Genomic DNA, 25,137 nt, shown 5'->3' on the forward strand with positions numbered 1-25,137 from the left:
ATGGTATTGCCTTCACTTGATAAGCAAGTGGAAGATTTGGGATCTTGTTTTTTTTTCAGTGCGTCTGACAGAAATATCGATGTTTCGAGAGATGGAGTTTCGAATCTTGCTAAGAAAGAGCTACAAGTGAGGATACATTTTCTGGCTTCAAGCTTTTCCAATGCTTACATTTTAGAATTATGAATGCTTCTTTATTTGTGATTTACCCTTTTATTGTTTTCTCAAATGTGAAAAGATGCAGGCATCTCCATTATCGACAAGAGTTTACAGGAATCGAAGTCCTCTTCATGACAGCTGCGCTGATGGAAACCAGATTACATCGTTGAACCAGCGAGCCTCATTAGAGAAAGATGTAAGCCTTGAAATAAGACGTTTTCCTTTGATAAATGACGCAGAGATGAATCAATGTGTATCAACTATAGTGCTAAATTATGCATAACCTGAGAAGGCCAAACCCTTTTAATTCAACTTCTGTTGGGACAGGAAATGGATAATGACCCTCTATGTATTCTATAAGAGACTTGCCATGTGCACATAAACAATGGATCAATGGCTTCTTAATGCTGAATAGCTGTATAATATGTCTCTTTGCTGCATAAGTTTCAACAATAGCATTACCATGGTTTTCCCATTTTCAGATAGAACTTCTGCAATTACATCTGCAACAAGAAAAATCTATGCGACTTATGCTTGAGAGAGCGATGGGGCGGGCTTCAAGCACTTTGTCTCCAGGACACAGGCATTTTGCTACACAGGTAACATTATTTCTGTGTCGTCGATGAAAACCGAGCCTCGTCAAATATTGTGATGTTTTTTCTCCAATATTTGTTTAATCAAACAAGAAACTCCCACATTGTTTGACTTGCAATGTAAAGGTGTGTGTTCTGTTTAACGTTCAACGTGTGAGTTTGGAAAAGACACTCTACCTGAAAATAACTTGACAACTACTGGTTAATTTCAGACAAAGGAATTGATTGCAGAGATCGAGTTACTCGAGGAAGAGGTCTCGAACCGTGAGCAGCATGTACTATCTCTCTACAGGAATATTTTTGACAATTGTGTTAGTCGGCAACCTTCTGAGCAGAGCTCAGGCAAGGCCTCTCCTGCCCATATGAAGCATACATCGAGGAAACACCCGAGTATTATTTCTAGTGCGTTTTGTTCTTCGAAAAAGTTCCCTCTGAGACCTTGGCAAGCTCTAGTTTCCACAAATGACTCTGGGAAAAGAATCTCTAGTATTGATGCTTCACAGTTTTGTGGAAAAACTGACATTCTATTTGACAGGACATCTTTACACCTAGTTAAGGTAAAAAAAAACATGGATACTCATTTTCTTTACAATATTAAACTCCAAGATTGTGTTCATGTGGAAAGACTACGCATTTTGTATACAATATATTACTGTGTGCATCATATGGCTTATCCGTCATATATTGTCGGTCATGTATGCTGTCCGGATGTTCTTATTCCATGCATTTCCAGGCTCATGAAAAGATTCAAGGTATTGAAAAAACCTCGGTGTTACGAACTCTGAAAGACCATCTTCATCAATGTCCAAGCAAGCTGTCGGAGGAGATGGTCAGATGTATGGCAGCAGTATATTGTGGACTTCGTAGTGCAACATCTTCGAATTCTGAGAAAAATCTATGGCCTTCGTTGTCAAGGTCATCAACTAAGGTTGTACTTCCCACACGCGGCGTTGGAGAGGACCAGGGTTTCTCTTGCACGTCCAATGTTGAAATATCTTGGATATCAACTGATAGGAACCGATTTTCTCGAGCATCTTATGCCATTAGTAACTACAGGTTGGTTAGAGAAATACTGTGTTTTAAGGAAATTAAGATACACATTGCAGCATAAATCTTGTTGGAAACTCTTCCCTAAAAAAAAGAAGCTTAAGAAAAACTTCTGCTATGTTTATTTCTCGTGCATTACTTTGTCGATTTCAGAGCTCTAGTGGAACAACTAGAAAAAGTGACAGTGAGTCAGATGGAATATGATGCCCAAATTGCATTCTGGATCAATGTGTACAATGCCCTTGTTATGCATGTAAGCTTAAATTTATTTACCAGCTCTTTCATTGTCTCTTTCTTTTTACTATCATGAACTCTCAAGTTTTCCTTGTGCAGGCATATTTAGCATATGGAAGTCCCCACGGTTCCTTGAGACGGTTAGCCTTGTTTCACAAGGTAGTCCTTTACTTTATCTAAATCAAAGACAATTTAGGCAGGCCACATTTTGTTTCTAGTAATTCTGATTTCTGGTGTTTCCTGGAAGATGTGGAGTGGATGCATCTTCGACATTTTTTCGTTATGATTTAATCGGCTATTAGATGATGAAATCAATAGTTTTTTTTTCTGTATAGTGCAGGCTTCATACAACATAGGTGGCCATGTCGTAAGTGCAAATGCCGTAGAGCAGTCGATATTTTGCTTCCGTACACCTCGAACCGGACGGGTATAACATTTACCATCTAAGGTAATTAAGACACAAATTGCCAGTTTCCTGATATTCAAATGTTTGATCTGTTTTTACCAGTGGCTAGAGACAATCCTCTCCACAGCCTTGAGGAAAAAATCTGGTGAAGAAAGGCAAATTATCAGTTCAAAATTTGGTCTTTCATATTCCCAACCACTTGTCTGCTTTGCTCTTTGCACTGGAGCTTTTTCTGATCCAGTGGTAATTTCTGCTTCTTTTTTACATTGTATTGCACTAGGATTTCCAATGATTTTCATCTCAAAGTCATATTACTCCAACTAACCTGCCCTCTGCTCATCTTACACTTTGTAGCTAAAAGTTTACACGGCATCGAATGTTAAACAAGAGCTAGAAGCTGCAACAAGAGAGTTTCTCCAAGCAAATGTAGTTGTAAAGAAGTCGAAGAAAGTATTTCTACCCAGAGTTCTTGAAAGGTTTGCGAAAGAAGCCTCAATCGGCTCGGATGATCTACTGAACTGGGTTCTCCAAAACGTCGACAAGATGCTCCACAATTCGATACAGAAATGTATGGATGGCAAATCCAAGAAGAAACCATCGCAGGTCATTGACTGGTTGCCTTATACCTCAAGATTCGGGTACGTTTTCTCGAAAGACTTGACAGAGAAGCTATGGCGGGCATAACTTCGACTCTTGGACGACAGGCGCCGGGGAGGTATCGGTCACCTTCACTTGTAATTCAATGTCAAATTCATTGAACATTCTAATCTATAGATCATTTAACATATATTCTGCTTGATCTAGAGCTAACACCTTCGCAGAAGTAGGAACCGTCTGCCAAATTTAGCTCTGGGATTATGATAAGCCTTGAATTTTGGTGTAGAATATAAAGTTTGATTCTAAACTTCTTTGCTATATACATATTTACACTGTAATTATGTAATCTTCTTTACTTTTAATTCCTAGAGCCAGATCGTTAACAACAGCTCATATCAGGTGCCGACATGGTACAATGAAATTGGCCATGTCAGCATTAGTGATTTTTAATTTTCTGTATCCGATTTACGATTATATTCTCTCCTTGAAAACATAATATGCTTCATTAATGCACTCACCATTTAACCATTGAAATCTAATCCCAAATTTCGACATCAACACTATGCTTCGAACTCAACGTACTGTGTGTGTTTTTAATGTAAATTTAGGCCATAATTTAATTAATTTGTGTATATTCTTTACATTTCTAGTAATGATATATATATATATATATGTGAGGAGTTGAATTTTTATATGGAAATAGTTGGTAAAATTAATTTTAGGGTAAAAATCACAAATGGTTCCCAAACTATAGAGCGTTGTTTTATGGAGTCATCCGACTATTAATAATTATAAAATGGTTACATGGCTATTCATATGTTCCAAATTCATCATTTTCGGTTAAAAATTTTGTGGTTGTTTGAGCTAGCAGTTAACATGTTGATTGATATATGATAAAATCTGATTACATAACCGTTTGAGTTGTATTTTGTGGATCAATTTTTCGTTTACATTATGTCGTCGAGCCAGTGGTTGAAAGCAACAATGATACCAATTGACATAATTAAAATATGATTTTATCATATTTCAGTCAGCAGGTTAACGTCCAACTTAGACGTTCCCCAATTTATTAACCAAAAAAGATGTGTTTGGAACATCTAAATAGTCGGGCAACCATTTTGTAACTTTTAATAGTCGGGAGATTTAACAAAATAATGTCCTGTAGTCAGAGATTATTTGTAACTTTTAACAGTCGAATGACTCTAAAATAATATCTTATAGTCGAGGGATTATTTGTTTAATTTTATGAGTTTCTAGTAAGTATATGTTATGTATGTTCATATTTTCATGTAGTGCTCAAATATGTCAACCTCTTATTTGAGCTAATTTTGATTTGAACATTGACACATATGTTTTATTTGACTACAAAAACTAGTTTCATAAAGTAAAAATACCAAAAATGTATAATTGGTTAAACAAAGAAGTGTTTTTTGAACTAAAAATTATATGAAAATGCTTTTATTTGTTTAACCCTTTATTTCAAATGCATTTTAGGATTGTGAATATAAATTTTTAATTATTTTTATGTCTAATTGATATAAGAATTGATCTCTTATCGTCTATATATTTTTTAAATAAGTTTAAAAACTTTTAAAATGACACTTTTAATATTTCTTTGATACTAGATCAAAAGTACCAAAATTAGATAAAGAATTTTGACACTGTTCTAAAATAGGAGGTTCGAAACTATTGGATGAATTTCAGAATTCTCCTTTAAATTTTGATTTTCTACAAATTTGTCCTTTAATCATATCTTGACCAATCGACGTCCGTTTGGTTGTGGTTTATATTGAAATTTATAATTTTGTTTAAACATGTGTTTAATCACATGATTAGTTGAACTTTATAATTCAATCCCTAAAGTTTAAAAATTTATCAATTGATGGTCCTTTTCAAATTTGATTGACATGGTTTTGTCACTTCAGTGGTTAATATATAATATTCTATTCGACTATACTTCTAGGTTAGGTAAGAGACACTGCACCTTCTATAACGAGACTCAGTTTAAGCTCCATGCGGACTATATCCAACTCGACAAGTATGTGTAGGTTCGAAACAAAATAAAATAGAGCTCGAGTCTAGCAAGCTACAATTTATCAATTGTTGTATTCAACAACAATCATTGGTGTAGTTTATTCTTTTTTTAAATAACGAGATACACATTAAAATTAAAAAATAGGTGGAAAATCAAAAAAGGAACTAGAAAGCTACAATATTTTCTTAACAATTTAACTATGAGATCAAATTTTTAAATTTCAAAATCGTTAGTGATTAAGTTGAAAATTGAAGTTAGGTGATCAAATAGAAATGATTATAAAGTTAAGTGCCCATTTTAGGTAATTCATTTTTAAATCCTTAGTGCATAGTGTAGATTTTATCGGACGTCTAATATAAGCCACGCGTCATATTCCGTAACGTCGAGGGCCATTTGATGTTCGTCATATTTAGAGTTCACTGAACCCCATTTCTTTTTGTTCATTTTTCAAAAGCATCACTCGTTTCGTTTATTTATTTTCTTCAGCGAGAAAAAGAGTCTAATTACATCGGAAATATCTCCCCTCTTTCTCTACTTTGTTTTTTACTTCGATTCAACGGAACCCTAACTCAACCAGCTAGACAATTCAAGATTCTAGTAAGTTGTTCTATTCATTTACTCCGCCGTTAGTTTAGGTTTTTATTCAAATAAAATTTTCTCTTGTTCCTTTTATTTTACCTTCTTCCCCCGTTTGTCTAGTTTGGCTCCTTCTTGTTGCTGATGTTCTTGTTGTTATGGTGTGCTTAAAGTGATATTGTTTTGAATTGGAGTTCTTTTTGGTGCAGTAGATGACCGTACGATTAGGGAGGAGTTGAGATCAAGCGGCCAGGGATTTTTCCACCGAATGGAGGGAGGTAGCGCCTCTAGACTTGCTTACTCTGGTAACTGTTCACATTCCTACTTTGTTTTTTTATAAACAATTTCTGTTTAGGGTTTCGTTTTTTGTTTTTAATTAGAGAACCTGGAAATATTTATCTATCTTCTTGAAGTGGTGAGGTATATTGTTGTTTAAGGTCTGGAACTTAATTTTTGTTATTCTGTGCGTAAATATATTGGAACCGAGTTCTTTTATTAAGTTTTCAAGTTTGCCTCAGTCAATTCTTTTTCCAGTTTCTATTATTTAGTAATAACATTCTAATAGTTAATATGATTGAGCTGGAGGTTTTGTTTAATTCAATTCGAAGTTGACTGATTAATGGTTTCAGCTAGATCTTTGTTTGGAATTAGTTCGTTGTATACTTGCATTAATATCCAAGTGTAACCAACTGATAGTTCAGGAACAAAAATACATGTTTATTTTTATTCTTAAGGATTATTAATGTGTACACTGTAGTGGGTTTGAAAACTCCACAGGTGGCTTTTCACTTGCTATGTTTTGGTTTAACTATATTTGTTAGCCTGATAATGTACTTTTGATTTCCTTATATTGGAGACATGAAAATTATGCACAGGAAGTGTAAATTAAAATTAGTACCATTTCTGCATTTTGTATATCAAGTGAGTGGCATATTTACTCCAAGAGATGAGGTCGGGCTATTCCATGTGAACAGTTTAACTTCTTTTCCCTTCCTTACTCTTCTTTGAACTGTACATTAGTATTCAACTCTACTGGAACTAGTTGGATGGGTAACGTGGATTGTTCTGTTTGTGTAAAGGTTGTAAAGTTTAAGCTTTCTGATGCAATTCATGCTACGACAGGATACACTTTAAACTCAAGAATCCTGATCACTTTGTCTGATTTAACAGTTTGTTTTCTTCCGAACTTTTTCTGTTGTAGGGATACACTCATGGATTATGATGACAATGATTCCCAAAGCCAGAATCTTCATTTAGCTGGTGAAGGAAACAATAAATTTCCTCCTGTTTTGCGGGCATATGATCTCCCAAGATTTGATTTTGATGATAATCTTCGTGGAAATTCAAGATTTGATGGTTTAGTTGAAACTGAAGTTTTTCTCGGTATTGAAAATAGTGAAGATAATCAGTGGATTGAAGATTTTTCGCGTGGGAGTACTGGGATTGCATTTAGTTCAAGTGCGGGAGAACCGTGTTTGATTTCTAGGCGCAACAATGTCTGGTCTGAGGCAGCGTCCTCAGAATCAGTTGAAATGCTGTTAAAATCTTTAGGGCAGGACGAAAATACTCTTGCTCAAACTATTAGTAAGGATTCAGATGCCTGCGATGAACTGGCTTGCATGATAAAGCAGATGGAACCTAGTTTGAAGCACAAAGATAGTAGCCTTTCTAAATTTGATGACATAAAACCTGTTCTACAGACAGGTGAGATTCCCGGAAAATGTATGGGAGACCATCAACTGGTTGAAGATGCTTCTAAAACCCAAGAGAAAGAGCCATCTGTTCATGGGGGATTAGAAGATCCAAATAGCAGAAATACTGGCATACCTTTGATTGAGATGGGCGAGTCTAAAGATGGTAAACAAATTGTTCTTGATGAAACTCGAGCGGAAGCTTCGGTTGATCAGTCTTTGGATTACAGGGGACAGGAAGATAAATTTGCTTCTGGGTCAGAAGTTGATACTGTAATCCCTTCTGTGCAAGGCACATGTTTGAGTGGTGTTTTGATAGATGATCAAGATACCACAGATTTGAAAAATGATATCATTGATAAAAATGTGGACAGTTTAGAGGGTGAAAATGTTGATTTAAGTCCAGAACATCACATTGGTGGTAGGAACTTGATTGATGATACAGTTGCAAGTGTCACCTCGCATGTACAGAAACATTCAGCTTTGGAAATGCAATCTAGGGAAGAAGAACATGCTGTCGGAAACAACACAGTTAATGTGGATGAGCCTTCTGATAGGATATCAGAAGGGAGTTCTTACCTCCATGTGGAAGAATGTAATGAGGTTGTAGGTGTAGAAATTCCTCTGCAGACCGGCAAGTCTGAAGACATTGTTTTGTCAGAAGGAAAACTGCATGACACACCATCAATGCCAGTTGTTATTGATAATACCCTCAAGGAGCATGAAAATGTGGTTATTGATACTGATACTATGCTTTCTAAGGGTCTAGAGTCGGAGGTGAATTCAATGGTGCAGGTAGCACCTGATGCTATTAAGGAGGACTTTTTAGAAAGTGATTGCCACCTAGATAAAAAAATCTTGAGCAGCAAGTCTGAGAAATCTTTGTTGTTAGTGGAAGATGGTAAAGGTTCTAAGGACGAAGATAAAGGTTCTCATGTCACTTTGGTAACTGAACCAATGAGAGTATGTAAAAAATACATTTTCACCGAACATAATGATGATCATAAACGTGATGAAAGTGTTTCAGCTGCTGTTAAGCAGAAAACCAGTTTGCCTTCTGATTCTAGCACTGCAGATTGTTGTGATGATGGATCCCCAGTTGGAACGAAGGGAGTTGATTTCTCATCGTTTGGTGCTGGTGGCAAGGTAAATGAGTTAACGTCAAACCTACAACCTGATGTTGCTGTCAGCAGTATGTCGGGTATGTATTTTCTGAAGCATTATGTCTAACAATTGAGCTTTTATTTCCTTCTTTATGGTTTTGTTTACCCATTCTGTATCACATACTAACATAGTGATTTGGTACAGTGGATTGTGTTCTTTTGCCTTCCGTCATGGATATACCGGCCATTACTGTTTTGGATCAGAAAGAGGTGCAGGTGCCATCTTTAGAAGCAAGTTTCTCGGTCATAAATACCTCTGGAACAACAACAGAAAAGGATGCTTCGTGTGAGGATGGTGAACAGTTCTCATGCAAGAAAGTTGATCAGTCATTGTTAATGGAGGATACCACTACCCTTGAGGGCAAAAGTGGAGACCAGACTCTTTGCAGAGTCACACCGGAGGTTGGAAAGGATATGCACTTACCATCTATGGTCTTTGATTCAGCAGCGAGGAATACTGATGGTGACGAAGCTCAAGCTATATCTAAAAAGGTTTCTACAGATGCTGCAGGTGACCTATAATTTATAGAATATCTTGGTTTACTGTTTAGCTATCATCTCAGCTTAAATTTGAATATAATAAAATTCTTATTAGCTATTTATTTTAGGATTTGTGTGCTAATTATATTTGGTAGTCTTCCATAGCCAGTGCATTTGTTTAATTGTCTGTTTCACTGTTTTCCTGGTTATTATGGTACTGTTTCCTTGGCTCATTCTTTCTGAACTATTTTGTTCACGTGATGATAACTGGTGTTATGCGCTGTTGGTGCTTTACTTTATGAAGCATATCACCTAGCATTTATGATTTAGAAACTCCATAAGGTTAATGTCAGCGAACAAAAAAAATTTCATCAGGTGATGTATCAATTCAGATGGACAAGACGTCGATGAATTCAGTGGCTTCAACTTCAATGGAAACCCCCCATAATGCTGACCAAAATCACCCTAAAGATAATGATTCCAAATTGGTTTCTGAAGAGATCAGTGGTCATGTTGCTGTGCATTATGTTGATGGTTATTTTCTTTATCAGTTTTTCTTTAAGTAATCACAACTTTATTATTTTGTCTGTCACGGTGAATCTCTCCTTTACTGCTGTCCCTAGTCTTTTTCCCTTGTGTTTTTTTTATTTGTTGGGTTGTTTTCTTCTTTTTTTGCCATCCCTCCTGCCTTTCCCTTAGGTTCTTGAGATGGGTCTTTCTATGTTCTTATTTTCTGTATTGTGAAGTTTTATCATGTTCAAGGGTGACTTATATTTTTATTGTTTTTGCATTCTTAGCTTCTTTGATGACTCTATTTTTCCTTTGAGATCATTTCATTAGTTTTTCCTGTTTTCCTCCCACAATTTTCATGTTATTGTTCATGGAATATTTTGCTGCTGCAGTTGATCCTGCAAAGACTTCTATAACTTCCTTTGCACCTTCATCTGAATCTCAAACTAAGTTTCACATGATGGAAAGCGGAAGTGGTAGTGCTGATCTTGACAATCCTTCCTGTGGCTCTCCAGTTGTCATTAGAACTTCTGAGCAGTCACAAAGTAAAATCGAAAATGCAGTTGTGAGAGGATCCAAAGATCAGAGTGCTGTAGTGTCTGGCATCACTAAAAGGGAAGCAAACAAAGAGCAGTCAATTTCTCGGGATACAAAAGGAAATCATGCGACTCCAGGAGACAAAAGTTTCACCTTTGAGGTGCCTCCCTTGTTAGCTGTGTCTGAACAAGAAGCTGGGAAGAATTGGAAGCCTTTTTCAACCATGCAACTTGAAAAAATATCCCCGGTAATTTTTTTAAGTGGTGCATAGGGTTATGTTAAGGTCTTTTTGTTCTAATAATGTCCTGCTTCTCGTCTTCTAGCTGAAGACTTTTAAGAAGTATGATTCTGTTCTTTATTGTTTCATTCTGGTCATGCCCTGCCTTCTTGCACTTGCTCTCTCGCTCTGTCTTGATACAAGAAGGCCGTGGAAGGAACTCCATCAACATCTGGATTAAGCATAGCAGGGCCCGAAGCTGCTCAAGAGACAGGTCGTACAAATCCTCAGGTAACTAAAAGGGGTGATGCACGTGGTGGCTCCAAAGGGACTTCTGAGCGTAAACCAAGACGATCAGGTGGTAAGAGTGCTGGAAAGGTAGCTGCTAGGAAGGGAAATGCTACAAAAGAAACAACACCTGCAAGGCAATCAGAAAGAAGTGATAGAACAAGCAATGTGTCACCCAGATCAGCTGGAACTGGTCAGCTTGTGCAATCCAGTGAGATGCAGCACCAGGGACACACAGAAGGCGGTAATATAAAACAATTTGGTGTTATTTCTACTTCAGTATCTAGTCTGCCAGGCTTGAACACATCACCTTCTTCGTATGCAGTTTTTCATCAGCCTTTTATGGATTTGCAGCAAGTTCAGTTACGAGCTCAGATTTTTGTGTATGGAGCTTTGATGTAAGACTTGTAACTTCCATTTTGTCTTTAGCATGTAATAAGATTTTTGTTCATGTGCTTTGATATCATTGTCAAACTCGATTGTCTTTGGTATTGCATTTTCATGTTTTACTTCTGATCATTTGAGCACATTTATCTAATTGTTTTTAACAATGTTGCTGCAGACAAGGAACAGTACCTGATGAGGCATATATGATAGCGGCATTTGGAGGTCTTGGTTGGGTTTCTTATCTCTATAGATGTTATCTCTGGGACCTTTTATGCAGATATATTCACTATTTTGGTTGTCTGCAGATGGTGGAAGAACCATTTGGGAGAATGCCTGGCGAGCAGGTATAGAGAGGGTACATGGTCAAAAATCGCTTCTTGTTAGCCCAGAAACTCCGGTGCTGTCTTATATAGGTATCATTCCTGGTCTTAAGTTGTTGAAATAGTTACTTCTGATTCTGTTGTCTATTAACTTTATGCCTTGGTTGAGTTGCGCAGGTGCTAAAACTTCTGATCAACCAATCAAACAAAATCCACCTCAGAGTAAGGTTACATCCTCACCTGCTAGTTGGTCTACCGGAAAGGGTACTCCAACTACGTCAATTGTAAAGCCAATGATGCCTCTTTCATCTCCACTATGGAGTATTCGTACACCTTCCGTTGATGCCCTTCAACCAACTGGCCTTCCAAGAGGTGCAGTTATGGATTATCAGCTGGCAATTTCTCCATTACATCCTCCGCCTACAAGGAATTTTATTGGACACAATCCTTCTTGGATGCCCCAATCCCCTTTTCGTGGTCCCTGGACTCCACAGACTTCTGCATTTGATGGCAATACTTGTTATCCTGTTCACTCCATCACGGAAGCAGTTAATTTGAATCCTGTAAAAGCATCTGTGCCTCAATCTTCTAGCGGGAAACAGGTTTCTTCAGTTCCTGTGGTCCAGGGTGGAAGTCCTGCTAATGTTTTTGCAGGGACTCCCCTGCTTGACACAAAAAAGACAGCATTAACACCTGGTCAGCATTCTGCTGATCCAAAGCCTAGAAAACGAAAAAAGTCTACAGTTTCTGAGGAGCCTGTGCAGGTTATACCTCATTTTCAATCAGAGTCCTCGTTGTCTACTGTTGTGGTTAGTCATGCCTCTACACCTGCTGCCATTACCATTCCTGCTGCCAGTATATCGAAGTCCTCCACTGATAAATTGGTGACATATTTCTCTAATCATCTCAAAAAGGGAGACCAAGAATCAGATCAGAGGGCTGGTCTGTCTGAAGAGACTCTTAGTAAACATGAGAATGCTCAGAAGCATGCAGAGGATGCTGCTGCTGCTGTTAGTCACTGTCAAGAAATATGGAATCAGTTGGACAAGCACAAAAATTCAGGGTTGGCACCAGATGTTGAAACTAAATTGACTTCCGCAGCTGCTGCAATAGCAGCAGCAGCTGCTGTTGCAAAGGCTGCAGCTGCAGCTGCCAATGTTGCCTCAAATGCTTCCATGCAAGCAAAACTGATAGCTGATGAAGCATTGGTTTCAAGTGGCTACAGAAATTCCATTCCCAATAATTCAATCTCTGATAGCTTGAAGAAGTTGAGCAAGGCTACTCCTGCATCCATCTTAAGGGGTGAGGATGCTACTATTAGTTCGAATTCTGTCATTGTTGTTGCTAGAGAAGCTGCTAGGAGGAGGTTGGAAGCAGCTTCAGCTGCCTCAAAGCAAGCTGAAAACATGGATGCCATTGTCAAAGCTGCTGAGTTGGCAGCTGAAGCTGTGTCACAAGCTGGAAAGATTGTTGCTATGGGGGAAACATTCTCATTGATCGAATTGGTAGGAGGTCCAGAGGCATACTGGAAAGTACCCCAAGCATCTCCTGAGCCGGATGGTGCTATTAGAGAACACATAAACATAGGTAGTAGTGTGAAAGCTCCTAGTTCATCAGTTGGGCATCTAAAAGAAGTTTCTGTGAACAAGAGGGAAAAGCAGAGTGATAACCATGGAAAGTCACCTACCCTTAGAGAGATGGCCAGGGAGTCTATGGAAGATCATTCTAGGTTGACATATTTGGCTCCTGTTGCGACTGGTGAGAAGGATAAAAAAGGGCAAAAGGGCCGCAAAGCTTCAGATGTTGCCAAAACTAAAGGGGTTGCTTCTGGATCTCAGATTGGGTTTGGATCACCTTTGATGACCACTGCACATGAAAAAGCAGGGGAAGGGGAAACTTCTAAAGATAATAATATAAGGGAAGGCTCACATGTTGAGGTTTGTGATTTCTACTAAAATGTGATTTGAGATTTTTAGTTGAAATACACTTGTATTTGATGGGAATTTGTCGAGATAGTATTGAGTTTGACATTTGTCCAGGTATTGCGAGATGGAAGCGGGTCAAGAGCAGCATGGTTCCTGGCAGATATACTGAAGTTGAAAGAGGGCAAAGCTTATGTGTGTTACAATGAACTTCGACAAGAGGGTGAGCAATCACATCTACCATAACTTATGTTTTGTTTGAATCAAGTGAGTGTTGATAACTATTAAAGCATATCTGTTGGTGTCCTTCAATTTTTATGTAATTCCTTGTTGATGTTTCTTTTTCTTAAATATTGCATGTTCATCTCTAGGCGGCTGAATCTTAAAATTTTCTTGTAAGATGTGTGCTTCTGTTGTGGGGAGATTTAAAATATGATTAAATGCACCAGAGTGAGGGTATATTTCCTTTGTACTTTCCTACATAACTTATGTGTTGAAACTTTTAGTTTCTTATGACAAAGCAATTTCTTTTGTAAGTCTTGTGACATGTGCATGTCATATAATAATTTCTTAATATCTTGAGTGCTTGTCTTACAGATGGTGATAGGCTAAAGGAATGGGTGAAACTTGAAGTTGAAGGTGATCGGGCACCCAGGATACGCTGTGCCCGTCCTATTACAGCCATGTCATTTGAAGGAACAAGGAAGAGACGCAGGGCAGCCTTGGGGGATTATAATTGGTCTGTTGGAGATAGGATTGATGCATGGATGCAAAATAGGTATGCATGCATTTTTTTTATTTATCCTCTCTATTTCTTGCAATCCATTGGACAGAAATGATATTGTTGGAGATTATATTTTTTTGATCGGAAGATTATAGTGATACTATAAAATCTATATGAGGAAGTAGATTGTTTATTTTTCCTAGCTGAACTAGCAACATGAGTGATTTGTCATATTGCCCAAAGCAAGTAGTGCTTGATGAATCTGTATGCGAAATTTAAATTGTCACTAACTGCACTAAAAATTATGTTGAAAAGTATCTGAAAAATTTTTATCAAAAAAAAAAGTATGTTAAAAATCGTTTCATGAATAGTGTTAGATAAATCATACAAGTCTACGTTATTTTCATTTGCATGTATGTTAACTGTGTAAAATCTCCTGGAAACCCATCAAATAGGTTGTGCTTGACTATGGACAAAAGTGATTATGAATATCAATAAAAATCTGTCCTGAAATCCATAAAAATATTTCGCTAAATATCAAGTTAATGACAGTACAACCTTTAGAATATCCATTATGATGTTTTGGGGAACCCTATGATTTGTCATTTTCTAATCTGTCCATGCTATGTATTTCCCATCCATCATGTATTTCCTTCTTCCGTTAAGAGAGGAAGGAGAGTTTCAACCGTATCAAGTTGTTTCAATTTTAATTATGAAGGAATGAACTGATGTTTGAAATTATAATAAAATAATGTTTGTTTACTTGTCTTTCAGCTGGTGGGAGGGAGTTATCACTGAGAAGAGCAAGAAAGATGAAACTTCTTTTACTGTCCATTTTCCTGGTATGTATGACCAAACACAACATTTATTAAGAAGATTGAATCTGCCCAGTAGTAAAGTCTATACAGCCTGTACTCTGTTCATTTTATTATTTTTATTGCAGCACAAGGAGAAACTTCTGTTGTCAAAGCATGGCTTCTTCGTCCTTCTTTGATGTGGAAGAAAGGTAGTTGGGTTGAATGGTCCAGTTTTGATAATAATGAGTCTTCCCATGAGGTGATATGTTGGCTTAAACTTGTGGTTGATGCTTCTCTCATTTTCTTAAATTGCTTCTTGGTGCTAATTCTTTGATCTATTTTTCAGGGTGATACCCCACAGGAAAAACGACAAAGGTTAAGCAGTCCTGCAGTTGAGGCCAAAGGGAAAGATAAGCTTTCAAAAAATGTTGACATTAAGGAATCTGGGCAACCTGAAGACACGAGATTGCTGGATTTATCTGCAAGTGAAGGAACATTTAATATTGGTAAAAGCACCAGAGATGAGAGTAAGCCTGATTCACTCAGAATGATACGTACTGGTTTAAAGAAGAAAGGGTCAGGAGTGGTTTTTGGTGTTCCTAAGCCTGGAAAGAAGCAAAAGTTTATGGAAGTGAGCAAACATTATGTTGCTGATCAGAGTAGCAAGACTCATGAAACTAGTGATTCAGCTAAGTTTACAAAATATCTAATGCCTCGAGGATCTGAACCCCATGGAACTAAAAGTAAAATTGAACCAAAGGAAAAACGAATGGCTGTATCCAAGACCAAGATTCTCAAGCCTGGAAAACTGCCTAGTGTTTCTAATAGAAGTATTCCTCAGATGGACGACTTATCAAACACTATGGTTTCTGAACCTGATAGTGCTGGGGCCTCAGATGTGTCCAAATTGGAGGGTTCTATAAGCCATGCTGAGAATATATCAGGAAAGCCAAACATGATGGAGTTTAAATCATTTTCATCTTCGGATGGGGCAGCAGAGGGCCCAGTCTTATTTTCTTCTATGGCCCTCTCATTGGATGCACCCCCCAAGAAAGCTTCTGCATCAAATGCTAAATCTGAAAGGATTAATAAAGGGAAACTTGCACCAGTTTCTGGGAAGTTGGCAAAATTTGAGGAAAAAGCCTTCAATCACGATTCAACAAAAACAAGCTCTGATGTTGTTGAGCCTCGTAGATCTAATCGCAGGATCCAGCCAACCTCGAGAGTAAGTTCAAAGATATGATCATTTATCTAAGTTATGATCACCATACTGCAGTATCAAAATTTTTAGATCTTGGGATCAAATTCATATGCATACTACTCTTTTTGTGGAATTGTAATCGGAAATATCCTTGCTTGTACATCATTTGCCCATGTGAACTTTTGTGTGTTGCAAACTACTTTGCTTGCAAACCGGTGATATTTTATGTGCAATACTCCTGGTTTCAGACTCAGAGGGAACAAGCCGGGAAGTAGAGGTTTGCTTGGAATATAGAAACATTTCCTTTGTCGGGTAATAGGGAAATGAACTTGACAGTTGGCAAAGCTGTTGAATTCCTATTCTACTTACCAATATTAGGGTGTAGAGACATCACAAGCAGCGCCTTTGCCATAATTCTATTTTTTTTTGTCATAACCAAGGAAACCTACATAGAGTTAAGACATTTGACATATCTAGTTAGACAAATATATGTCAAAAATATAAATTCGTTTCTGGGTTTTACACTACGTTGATAGGGTATTTTGGTGGTGGTTTCAAACCACGTACAAGATTTTGTTGAATGACAGTAGGAACTTGAAGAGTTTGGTTGCTATTTTTGCTTCTTTGAGGAGTTTACTTACGTATGGTGCAGGCTGCATTAAACAAGGATATGCCACTCTTTATATTCACTTTCATGCATTTATTTTTATGGTTTGTACTTATCCGGTTATGTATCATTCTTATTGCCCACAGCTTTTGGAAGGGATACAAAGCTCATTGACGATCTCGAAAATTCCTTCTGTTTCACATGACAAAAGTCACAAAAGCCAAAGCAAAAGTACCAGAGGTGAATGGTAAGTTCGTGAATCAATATTGCTGTCATTTTAGCTTCCTTTGTTTTCAAATATGCAATATAACTGCCTGGAAAATAACAGGAAATAACCAAGGTTGATAGCAGCTAAAGGAATCCAGCCTTGAAGAAATTCAGTGTAGCTTGTGTAAATTATCAGATGATAGCGGAGAAAGCTTGGAATGAAAGTTGCTTCTTTGGCTTTTTGATGTAGCTGTAGATACTGTTTTTTGAGTTTTATTTAGAATTATTATGATCTGATATGTCTAGGCCATGCTCTTCTAGCGTTTGTATATGGAACGCCCCACAAGTAGTTAGGTTTGATATTCACAGAGCAGCCGTTGCGAAGCGATATCAGCCCATGTATCTCTGTTGCATCTAACTGCTCATCTGCTTATTCAGCCTTATTTTATCTGTGCGTGGACATATCAATTGGGGTTTCTTCTAGTTCTGTGTTGCTCCTAAAGGATTCGTAAAAGATCGGGATTCAAACCGTTATTCTTATGCTTTGTTTATCATCAGCTTTTACGTGTGTTAAAAATCCATGGAAGTCATATTTGTTCGAATGCAAAATAATTGAAAAACGTGGTCACCGTAAACTTGAAATGATCTCGACTGTTGTAGAGGTTCGAACTTGGGGATTGGGATAGAGTTGAAAAAAAAATGAGTTAGTGGAATCGACTACTTTTATTTTATAATTTGAATTTTATATAAATTGAGTTAATGAAATTTAACCCGAGTCAAGTTATTTAAATTTTTGTTTAAATTTAATTATAAATATTTATAATATTATTATATTAATTAATTCTAATTTGAATGAATTTTATATTCGTATATGATATGTATATATGTTCTTATTTTTCTTGTATGATATATATATTGAGAGAGGTAATTCAAAATTAAAAATAATCTATTAATTATTAAAATATTTGAATTTGAATCATATTTTATAGTTTAATTTTTTTAATCGAATTTATAAAGTTATAAATCAAGTCATTGAGTTGAATGGAAAAAATCAATTGTTTAACTTGAATTTTGTTCACCTTACTCATCGCTTACGTTCCCTGCACTGTGACAAATCTATTCGTCACCAATTGTGATAAAGAGAGAGCAAGTAAGGTAATGAGGTTCTGGAGCCATTTACAACGCTGAAGATCGTTGATTTGAATGGAATAACCGGCCGACTTTATTCATGTGCAAAGCATAAAACGGTGCAGCAAAGGTTCACCAGAATCATGATTGTAGAGCACTTGCAATAAATGGTTGTAATTAATTGTCCAAAAAAAAAAGGAATAAAATATGATCCATCAAACAAAACAATCTCTAGAATCGAACTTTGATAAATAGTCCATAAATAGTTGAAATAGATACCTATTTACCTAGCAAACAGAACAGTCGAAAGTTCTTAAACATGGTTCTCCCTGTACAATTCTTTCCTGCTATATGCTACCGGTAAAACGGGAAGGAACATCCCTGTACTGTGCTTTGGCTCAAAACCAAATGGCATGTGCTGTCAAATTTTCCGCCAGACATCACAACCAAATTCTAGTCATCAAGTCCAACATGCTGCATCCTTCTTTCCCCTGATGAAGGAAACACATTTTTCAACCTCCTTGGCTCCTAAAATTGGCTCTTCTTCCTTGCCTCTCTCCCTTGCTCCTTGATTTCCTCTTGTTCCGGCTCGGGATCTCCACTCTTTTTGCAGATGCAAGAATATGGAAATTCATGAAATTCACCACGTCCGGGTCTCATCTCGTCTGGCTCTCCCATGAATCCTCTTTGAACTGCCTTAACTTTTCTGGCAAAGGTGTCCCAATCCATTTGATCCCTTTCCCTCAACAAAGAGCTCAGCCTCTTGGCGTTTGGTCTTATAGTCCTTTCGTGCCCAATGTACCTCCTTCGAATCCAAACAAGAAATCATGGAAGAATGAAGAGAAATAACACTATCCTAAATATGCATAAATGCTGAACAAGATCAAATCTACAGTAATCAGTTTGATACCAAACTTTCAACTGAAGATGTTCATAAAAGTTCATACTTTACATATTTTCAGATGTAACATTTTGAAATCTAAGCTAATACACGGCCCACCAAGGTGGTAAAGCCTCACATTATGTTACAGGTAGGTAATTAAGACATGGTGATGTTAAGAGCATTATTCTGCTTGTGGTTGATATCTTTAGAGCCTGGTCCAAATTTCACATCTTTAAATTAATTCAACAGATAAATTTCTAGATAAACATAAAAGTCAGCATGTATATGCAAGACATGTGACTACCAGAAAAGAAAAGGGAGCATGATACAAGAAATAAGTGGATTTCTCACCTTCGACCTGCCAGAATCCTTGCCATATTTCCATTATTATTGGTGACAAAAACATCACTTTCATCACAAACAATGTAGTCAATGGCAGCAAGGCGAGAAGAGTAAGGAAGAAAAGGTTTCAGCTCTTCATTGGCAAGCCTCTCTTTTGTATAGAAGTTTGGAAAGAGATCTCTTAATGGTTGCAGTGTATCTTCTCCACCATATATTTCTCCCGAGGCAACATAGATGTATGTGTCATTTGCAAAACCAAGTGCCCGCAGCATCAATCCTACTTCATGAGGAGTAAGTGGACATTTACCTCGACTTCTCTCTCCATCAGCATCTAAATCCTGCACGAAAACAAAGATGAGTGCAATTTTACTGGATAAAAGCAGCATGCGGGGGGAAACGGGTATTCTTTCTGAAAACGAGTATTATGGTGTATATTAAAGAGAGAACTGCTCAGTCATAAAAGATGGCATCTAACTGGTAATGTTTCCCATCGTTTTCGTATCTCTCCAAGCTCGTATCTCTCCTTGTCCCCTCCACCAAAATAACAACCAGAAAATGCTAGCATATCAGGTTCAAATCTGTAATGAAGAAAAGGTTGAATAATATATAAGAAAAACAGATCTTAGAATTTAGAATCTTACATGCAGATGTTTCTGTTTTCATATGCGAATGAGCCAATGGGCTGTTATTGAACACACATGCACTAAGTTGCCATAGTTGTTGGGTATAAAGTCGAACATAACAGGAAAATGAATATATAAACTCACTGAAGTTAAGATTTATTTCCAAAATTTTGAGGAATGGGCACTTAAGGGAAAGGCATTCTACAATGTCACTAACTTATCTGGTTTAAATAATTTGAAATTGACCACCACCTGAATGTGAAGGGACTTAAAATAAGTCTAATCATGCCAATTCCAAAGTATGCAGCGTAAAATTGCGATTATGGCAACAAGAATTACTGAAAAAACCCAATTTCAAGATGCATATCTCAATATATGTTTTAAAGTTCCTTCTTATATGCATATAACTTCCGAAAGTCAAATTCTAGCTATCTAGAATAAGGAACAAACCTCAAATGGACTGCTATAAAACGTTTTGCCATCTCACGCATTCTCGTGACAAGTTTCTGTCCAAGTTCTTGAATAGGTTTTGTAAATCTTAAAGCATGAAAATTAGCCCGGCAACGTAATTTTTGTAGCTCTTCATCGATGTCATTGGCCAGTCTGTAATCAAACTTTGTCAGTTGCAGGACCTACAAAATTTTCAGTGTGTTAACGGCTGCAGTCCCACATGAGACGCATAATATCCTAGAAAATGTATAATTTAAAATATTCTAGTAACATGGTGCTTTAATTGGAAAGATACAAAGAAGATAAAAGGATAGGATGTTGTCAAAAACTCTCGCCTTTGAACCACAAAACCAGGAGGGGGACAGAGAGAGGTGAAAAGAAGAGAGGAAATTTACAACTTATAGATTCTCTTCTAAACTTCCAGAAGTGGAGAATAAAACATAGAGGAAAAACTACTGTAATTGTAGCATTCTTATTTTCTTTAATTACTATTTCTTTCCATCACAGACACCTAAAAGGAATTGAAGTTTATAACTTCCATCCTCTCTCTTCTTGTTTAATTTTCATCTTATTGACCCAAAAACAATGGCAGTCTTGATATTTTGAAGCATTGAATGCAATTAATTTCACAAAAGAACACAATATATAATTCATGGAATATAGAAGCATCAGGAAGTTAAATTATGTAGATTATATCTACGATCAGCCTAAATATCATTAGTGATAGAGTATCTGAAAGTAGTCTTACATGTCTTCTTTTAAGTAAAGGCAGAACTTGGTCTAGATAATATTCTGGGGGGGATTTCCTTGGGACACGCATACTATATGGATTTTTTTCCATTGATCGCATGAATTTATCAGGAACTCTTTTTACAACAGTAACATCTTTTACGAGGTAAGAAATGAACCAGTTGACATCAAATATGTTGGCAAAGTCACTGCATTTAGAAGAAGTAAAGAAGAAGAAAAATATTAACGATAAAACAGAGGAATAAGATATTAAGCATAAGTGCAGAACTTCTAAATAAGTTGATTCAACTTACCTATTATCCTTCCAATAGGAGTTATGATCTAACTCAGGTACCACTAAAGTTGCATTCAGAATTCGTGCAACAACTACAGCATCTGATATCTGTGTGGCATAAGCAAAATATGAATTCTAAACAAATTGTACTCTCCAAGGTCAGTGAGGATAATAAATTCAGTAGGCAGCCTAAATCTCCGAGGCACACTGAATCTTAATTTATTCAAATAAACTAAAGCAAAACTTATCGGTTCAAATAATACATAGTGAAGGAGTAACAATACTCTTTACACACAGATAAGCTAGATATGTCATTTTTTTTTTATAGGAATTGAAGGCCTCATTAAAAACCTCCTTCTTGATTAGAGAGACTTAAAGAGAAGCTCCTTAATCAGCGGAAGGAGGAAAAGAGTGCCTTAGGATTTCATTGAACATAAAAACACCAAAATACATCCAGATATCGACCCCGTACATAAAACAAAACACCATAAAACAATCAAAAAACACCCCCATAGCAGCAACAGTAGCTCAACCTAATATCAACCACAACAGCCTCTAAAGGACTGACCCAACTAAAAGTCTAACTCTTGACTCGGAGAGCACCAGAAAACATAACACCTAAAAAAGAGAGATATGTCATTGAAGCAATTAAAAGATCTTCCATTAGGATATTTACCCACAAGTATAGCATAATGTATAAATAGTTCCACTTACTCCTGTTCTTTGTTGATTCAGTCCTCCACTTGCAGCAATAAGCAAGTAACCATTCGATGATCGTTCACGTACAGCATCTAAATATCAAATATTAATATAAATGATGAATCAATGAGCTTAAGAGACTGGTTTAGTAATATTTAAATAGAACAGTATCATAAAGATTGTTTATAAGAGGTGAAAACAGAAGATAAAAGGCACTAGGTATTAGACTCATTTTACTGGAAACCTATGCTAAAAAGAAAAGGAAAAAACGTATCAGAAAATTGCTCAATATGAGTTAATTCTATCTGATTCCACTAAAGAAAGAAATCTTCAGTAATTTAGTTTCATTCTTCAAAGTTAAAGACTAATATTATGAGCTAAGACATGACAAACATAGGCAAAGTCAAAGCCCAAAATCTATTTAAGCAAAAGCAGCAGTCCCTGTACATTGCATTATTCTTTTAACTATGACATATTTTTTAGCTGTATAGACTCGTATGGGCACAACTATCATGCTCTTGTCTCTATCAATAGTCGGTAATGTTGAAATTCAATGTGTCCGTAACACAACATATAGTCGTGGTTAATTGCTTAGCCCTTTCTTACCCTAAAACCAAACAATTTACTAATTGCCAACAAAAGAACTTAAAGCTACTGTCATCAATTACCAACTTAAGAGATGCACATAATTTTGAACTTTGCTTAACCAGCAATTAACATAAACATCTAAGGCATCAATCTTTGCATCTGTTAAGTGTTAACATTATGTTATCCCTTACATTTTGAAAAAAAAGAAAAAGAAAAAAGAAAGCACATAATTTCAGATAAAACCAACATAAATACTTGAGCAGAGTAAACATTCCTGTAGTCATTACAATGTGCTTCTTAAATCTTGATCCAGCTTTTTGCATTGAATACCAAAGTTTCCAAAAATAAATATAACGTACGAGGAAATTTACGGCTTCTTTTGCTGCATCCATAGTAGTGCTCTCCATTTTCTGATTTCCATATATCAATCGGTCCTTTGTCACTTCCATCCTATAGCATTTGCATCACAATTAGCCAAAAAAATGTATAAATAATAAAAAGAAAGAAAGTTACTCTTTTTCTTTTCACAGTACCAATTTGAAATAGAGTCTTTGTTTCACAAGTCGCTGAGAATACCAGTCGAGATCAGAGGCCACGTGTCCGGTGAAAAGCGAAACAATGCCTAAGCATAAAAGCATCAAGCCACAGACGAGCGGCCATGAGATTTGCTTACTCTGCCGCGGCGCTGAGGATCTCCACCTCCAACACACATCCTTGTAGCCAAGAACGGAGCCGTTGAGATGCTGTAACAAGGCCAAGTTCGCCGGTTTCACGCTGAACATCCGCGCTTTAGCCAAGCCCATAATTAACACTAAGACAGCAATAACGACTCCGCCCTCAACTTCATCACTTATTTACACCGAAATGCCACCTCCACCTCCTCCCAACAACCAAGATCATCGATGAGTAAATGAGGGTGAGACTGTAAATAATGCGAATGAGGGTTTTTGCTTTAGTTCTTTCGAATCGAAACGTGGCAGACTTGTAAGTTACTGTGAATTAAAAGGATGAAGAAAAGATGAGAAAAGAAAAGAAAGGAAGAGAAAACCGGGTGATTTTTCCCGAAAAATCACCCTAAAATGTTTTTATTCCCTTTCAGGCACGTTCAGACTTTATTTACTAATCTAACACTTTTTTTTTTGTAAGAAGGCATATCTTGCCCGTGCCTTACGCTGATCTGGCGTCATGTGAGTAAGGCGCGTCCCGCAACGTGCTTTGTGAAACGGGTAAAAAAGTTGAGTGATAATTTTGTAAATATTTTTACAATAGTATCTAATATGCAATTAATTTTTATTAGAGTTATATTTTTATAAAAACGTCAATTTTATTTATTTATATTTTGTGTTCTACATTAAAATCTTTAAATATTCCTTTACAAATTATTTTATAACTCGACAAATTTTAATTTTTTGCATGAAATTACGTAATAAGTATAATTTAGTATAGGAAAACTTTAAATGTAAGTATTTTAAAATATGAATAATTTTATAAAAGTTTTATAACTAATATTTATTTTATAAAATGATGATGATGGTGATGATAAATATTTTATAATTTAAAAAATTATAAATTTCATATATTTTTAAAAATTTATTGACTTTTAAAATTAATTATTTAAAAATATAAAAAATATTAAAATAAAATTTTAATTACAATTGACTTTTGCAATAAAAATTACTCCACTTTTAATTTTTCTGTGTGCACGTAGATAACTATATTCAACAAAAAAGAATTGGAAAAGAATTGAAAAAAAAATGAGCTCATAAGTAGGAGAAAATGATAAGACAAAATAATTTTTGTGAAGATTGAGTAGAAAATATCAACTCTTTGATCGGATGTTTATTCGTGGTACAATTGATTTGATATTTAGACAACAGTTAGACAATTTTGAGTTATTGACTTTGTATGATCGAATTTTTATTCGATTCATGTAGCTTTCCACACCTATAATTGTTTAACAATCATAAACTTGACTTTAGGTCTTGAGAATAGAGTATTTTAAAATTAATTGTTTAAAAATATAAAAAATATTAAAATAAAATTTTAATTACAATTGAGGGATTAAATGAATTATTATTCATTAATTATTATTTTTAACAACAGTTAATAATGTTTATTTATTTTTAATAAAATTAAAATTAAAATTTAATATTTATTTTATTTTTTTTAAAATTAATATTAAAAAGAATATTTTAAATAAAAAGATGATATTTTTTAGCTTTACATTCTATTTTTATTGAATTTTATTTACTTTTAATTTTTTTTTATTACATTTTTATTTATTTTTTAAAAAATTAAATAATAATTCATTTGATCTCTCAATTGTAATTAAAATTTTATTTTAATATTTTTAAATAATTAATTTTAAAAGTCAATAAACATTATTAATTGTTGTTAAAAATAATATCACATAAAAATAAATAGATAAAATTAACTTTTTACACAAATATTACCCTAACAGAAATTAATTACATATTAGACATTATTTTAAAAATATTTATAAAACTAACATCTGAATTTTTTACAGGTTTCACAAGACGCATTTCAGGGGCGCGCCTTACCCCACTGACGTAAGGCACAGTGCGACCTTCCTGCAAAGGGTATTAAATCGAAAAATAAATATGAACGATACCTGACAGAAAATAAAAGCTTTTTATGGTGATTTTTCGAAAAAATCGCCATAAAACCGCAGCCTCTGTTGGAAG

At 35.8% G+C, this 25,137-nt stretch overlaps 3 protein-coding genes across 12 annotated transcripts; 2 read left to right on the forward strand and 1 right to left on the reverse strand.

Annotated features, from left to right (window-relative positions):
- Window positions 1-235: 235 nt before the first annotated feature.
- LOC120155267 lies at window positions 236-3,338 on the forward strand. Its single transcript, XM_039166840.1, has 9 exons — window positions 236-352; window positions 639-755; window positions 962-1,306; window positions 1,483-1,805; window positions 1,950-2,049; window positions 2,130-2,189; window positions 2,371-2,457; window positions 2,539-2,679; window positions 2,791-3,338. The coding sequence occupies exons 1-9, from the start codon at window positions 236-238 to the stop codon at window positions 3,118-3,120; spliced, it is 1,620 nt and encodes a 539-aa protein (XP_039022771.1). The 3' UTR covers window positions 3,121-3,338.
- A 2,195-nt stretch (window positions 3,339-5,533) lies between these two features.
- Window positions 5,534-17,231, forward strand: LOC120155144. 10 transcript variants are annotated; one of them, XM_039166720.1, is made up of 18 exons: window positions 5,534-5,665; window positions 5,768-5,922; window positions 6,846-8,536; window positions 8,644-9,009; window positions 9,354-9,512; window positions 9,881-10,272; window positions 10,447-10,774; window positions 10,856-10,928; window positions 11,093-11,145; window positions 11,223-11,330; window positions 11,415-13,174; window positions 13,277-13,382; window positions 13,757-13,937; window positions 14,658-14,725; window positions 14,827-14,939; window positions 15,027-15,905; window positions 16,635-16,728; window positions 16,817-17,231. In XM_039166720.1, exons 3-18 carry the CDS (start codon window positions 6,856-6,858, stop codon window positions 16,831-16,833), a joined length of 6,378 nt encoding a protein of 2,125 aa, XP_039022651.1. In that variant the 5' UTR covers window positions 5,534-5,665; window positions 5,768-5,922; window positions 6,846-6,855; the 3' UTR covers window positions 16,834-17,231. The 10 variants fall into 10 exon arrangements, with proteins under 10 accessions (XP_039022651.1, XP_039022652.1, XP_039022656.1 ...); XM_039166721.1 differs by having other exon boundaries at window positions 5,854-5,949; XM_039166725.1 differs by having other exon boundaries at window positions 5,854-5,922; window positions 16,635-16,735.
- An 820-nt stretch (window positions 17,232-18,051) lies between these two features.
- Window positions 18,052-23,389, reverse strand: LOC120155145 (O-fucosyltransferase 29-like). Its single transcript, XM_039166728.1, has 9 exons — window positions 22,966-23,389; window positions 22,792-22,882; window positions 21,860-21,936; window positions 21,165-21,253; window positions 20,870-21,059; window positions 20,122-20,303; window positions 19,524-19,626; window positions 19,058-19,386; window positions 18,052-18,628 (listed from the first exon to the last, which is right to left on the reverse strand). The coding sequence occupies exons 1-9, from the start codon at window positions 23,233-23,235 to the stop codon at window positions 18,352-18,354; spliced, it is 1,608 nt and encodes a 535-aa protein (XP_039022659.1). The 5' UTR covers window positions 23,236-23,389; the 3' UTR covers window positions 18,052-18,351.
- Between the last annotated feature and the right edge of the window lie 1,748 nt (window positions 23,390-25,137).

Source organism: Hibiscus syriacus, unplaced genomic scaffold (assembly GCF_006381635.1).
Source record: "Hibiscus syriacus cultivar Baekdansim isolate YM2019G1 unplaced genomic scaffold, ASM638163v2 tig00111166_pilon, whole genome shotgun sequence".
NCBI lineage: Eukaryota > Viridiplantae > Streptophyta > Magnoliopsida > Malvales > Malvaceae > Hibiscus > Hibiscus syriacus.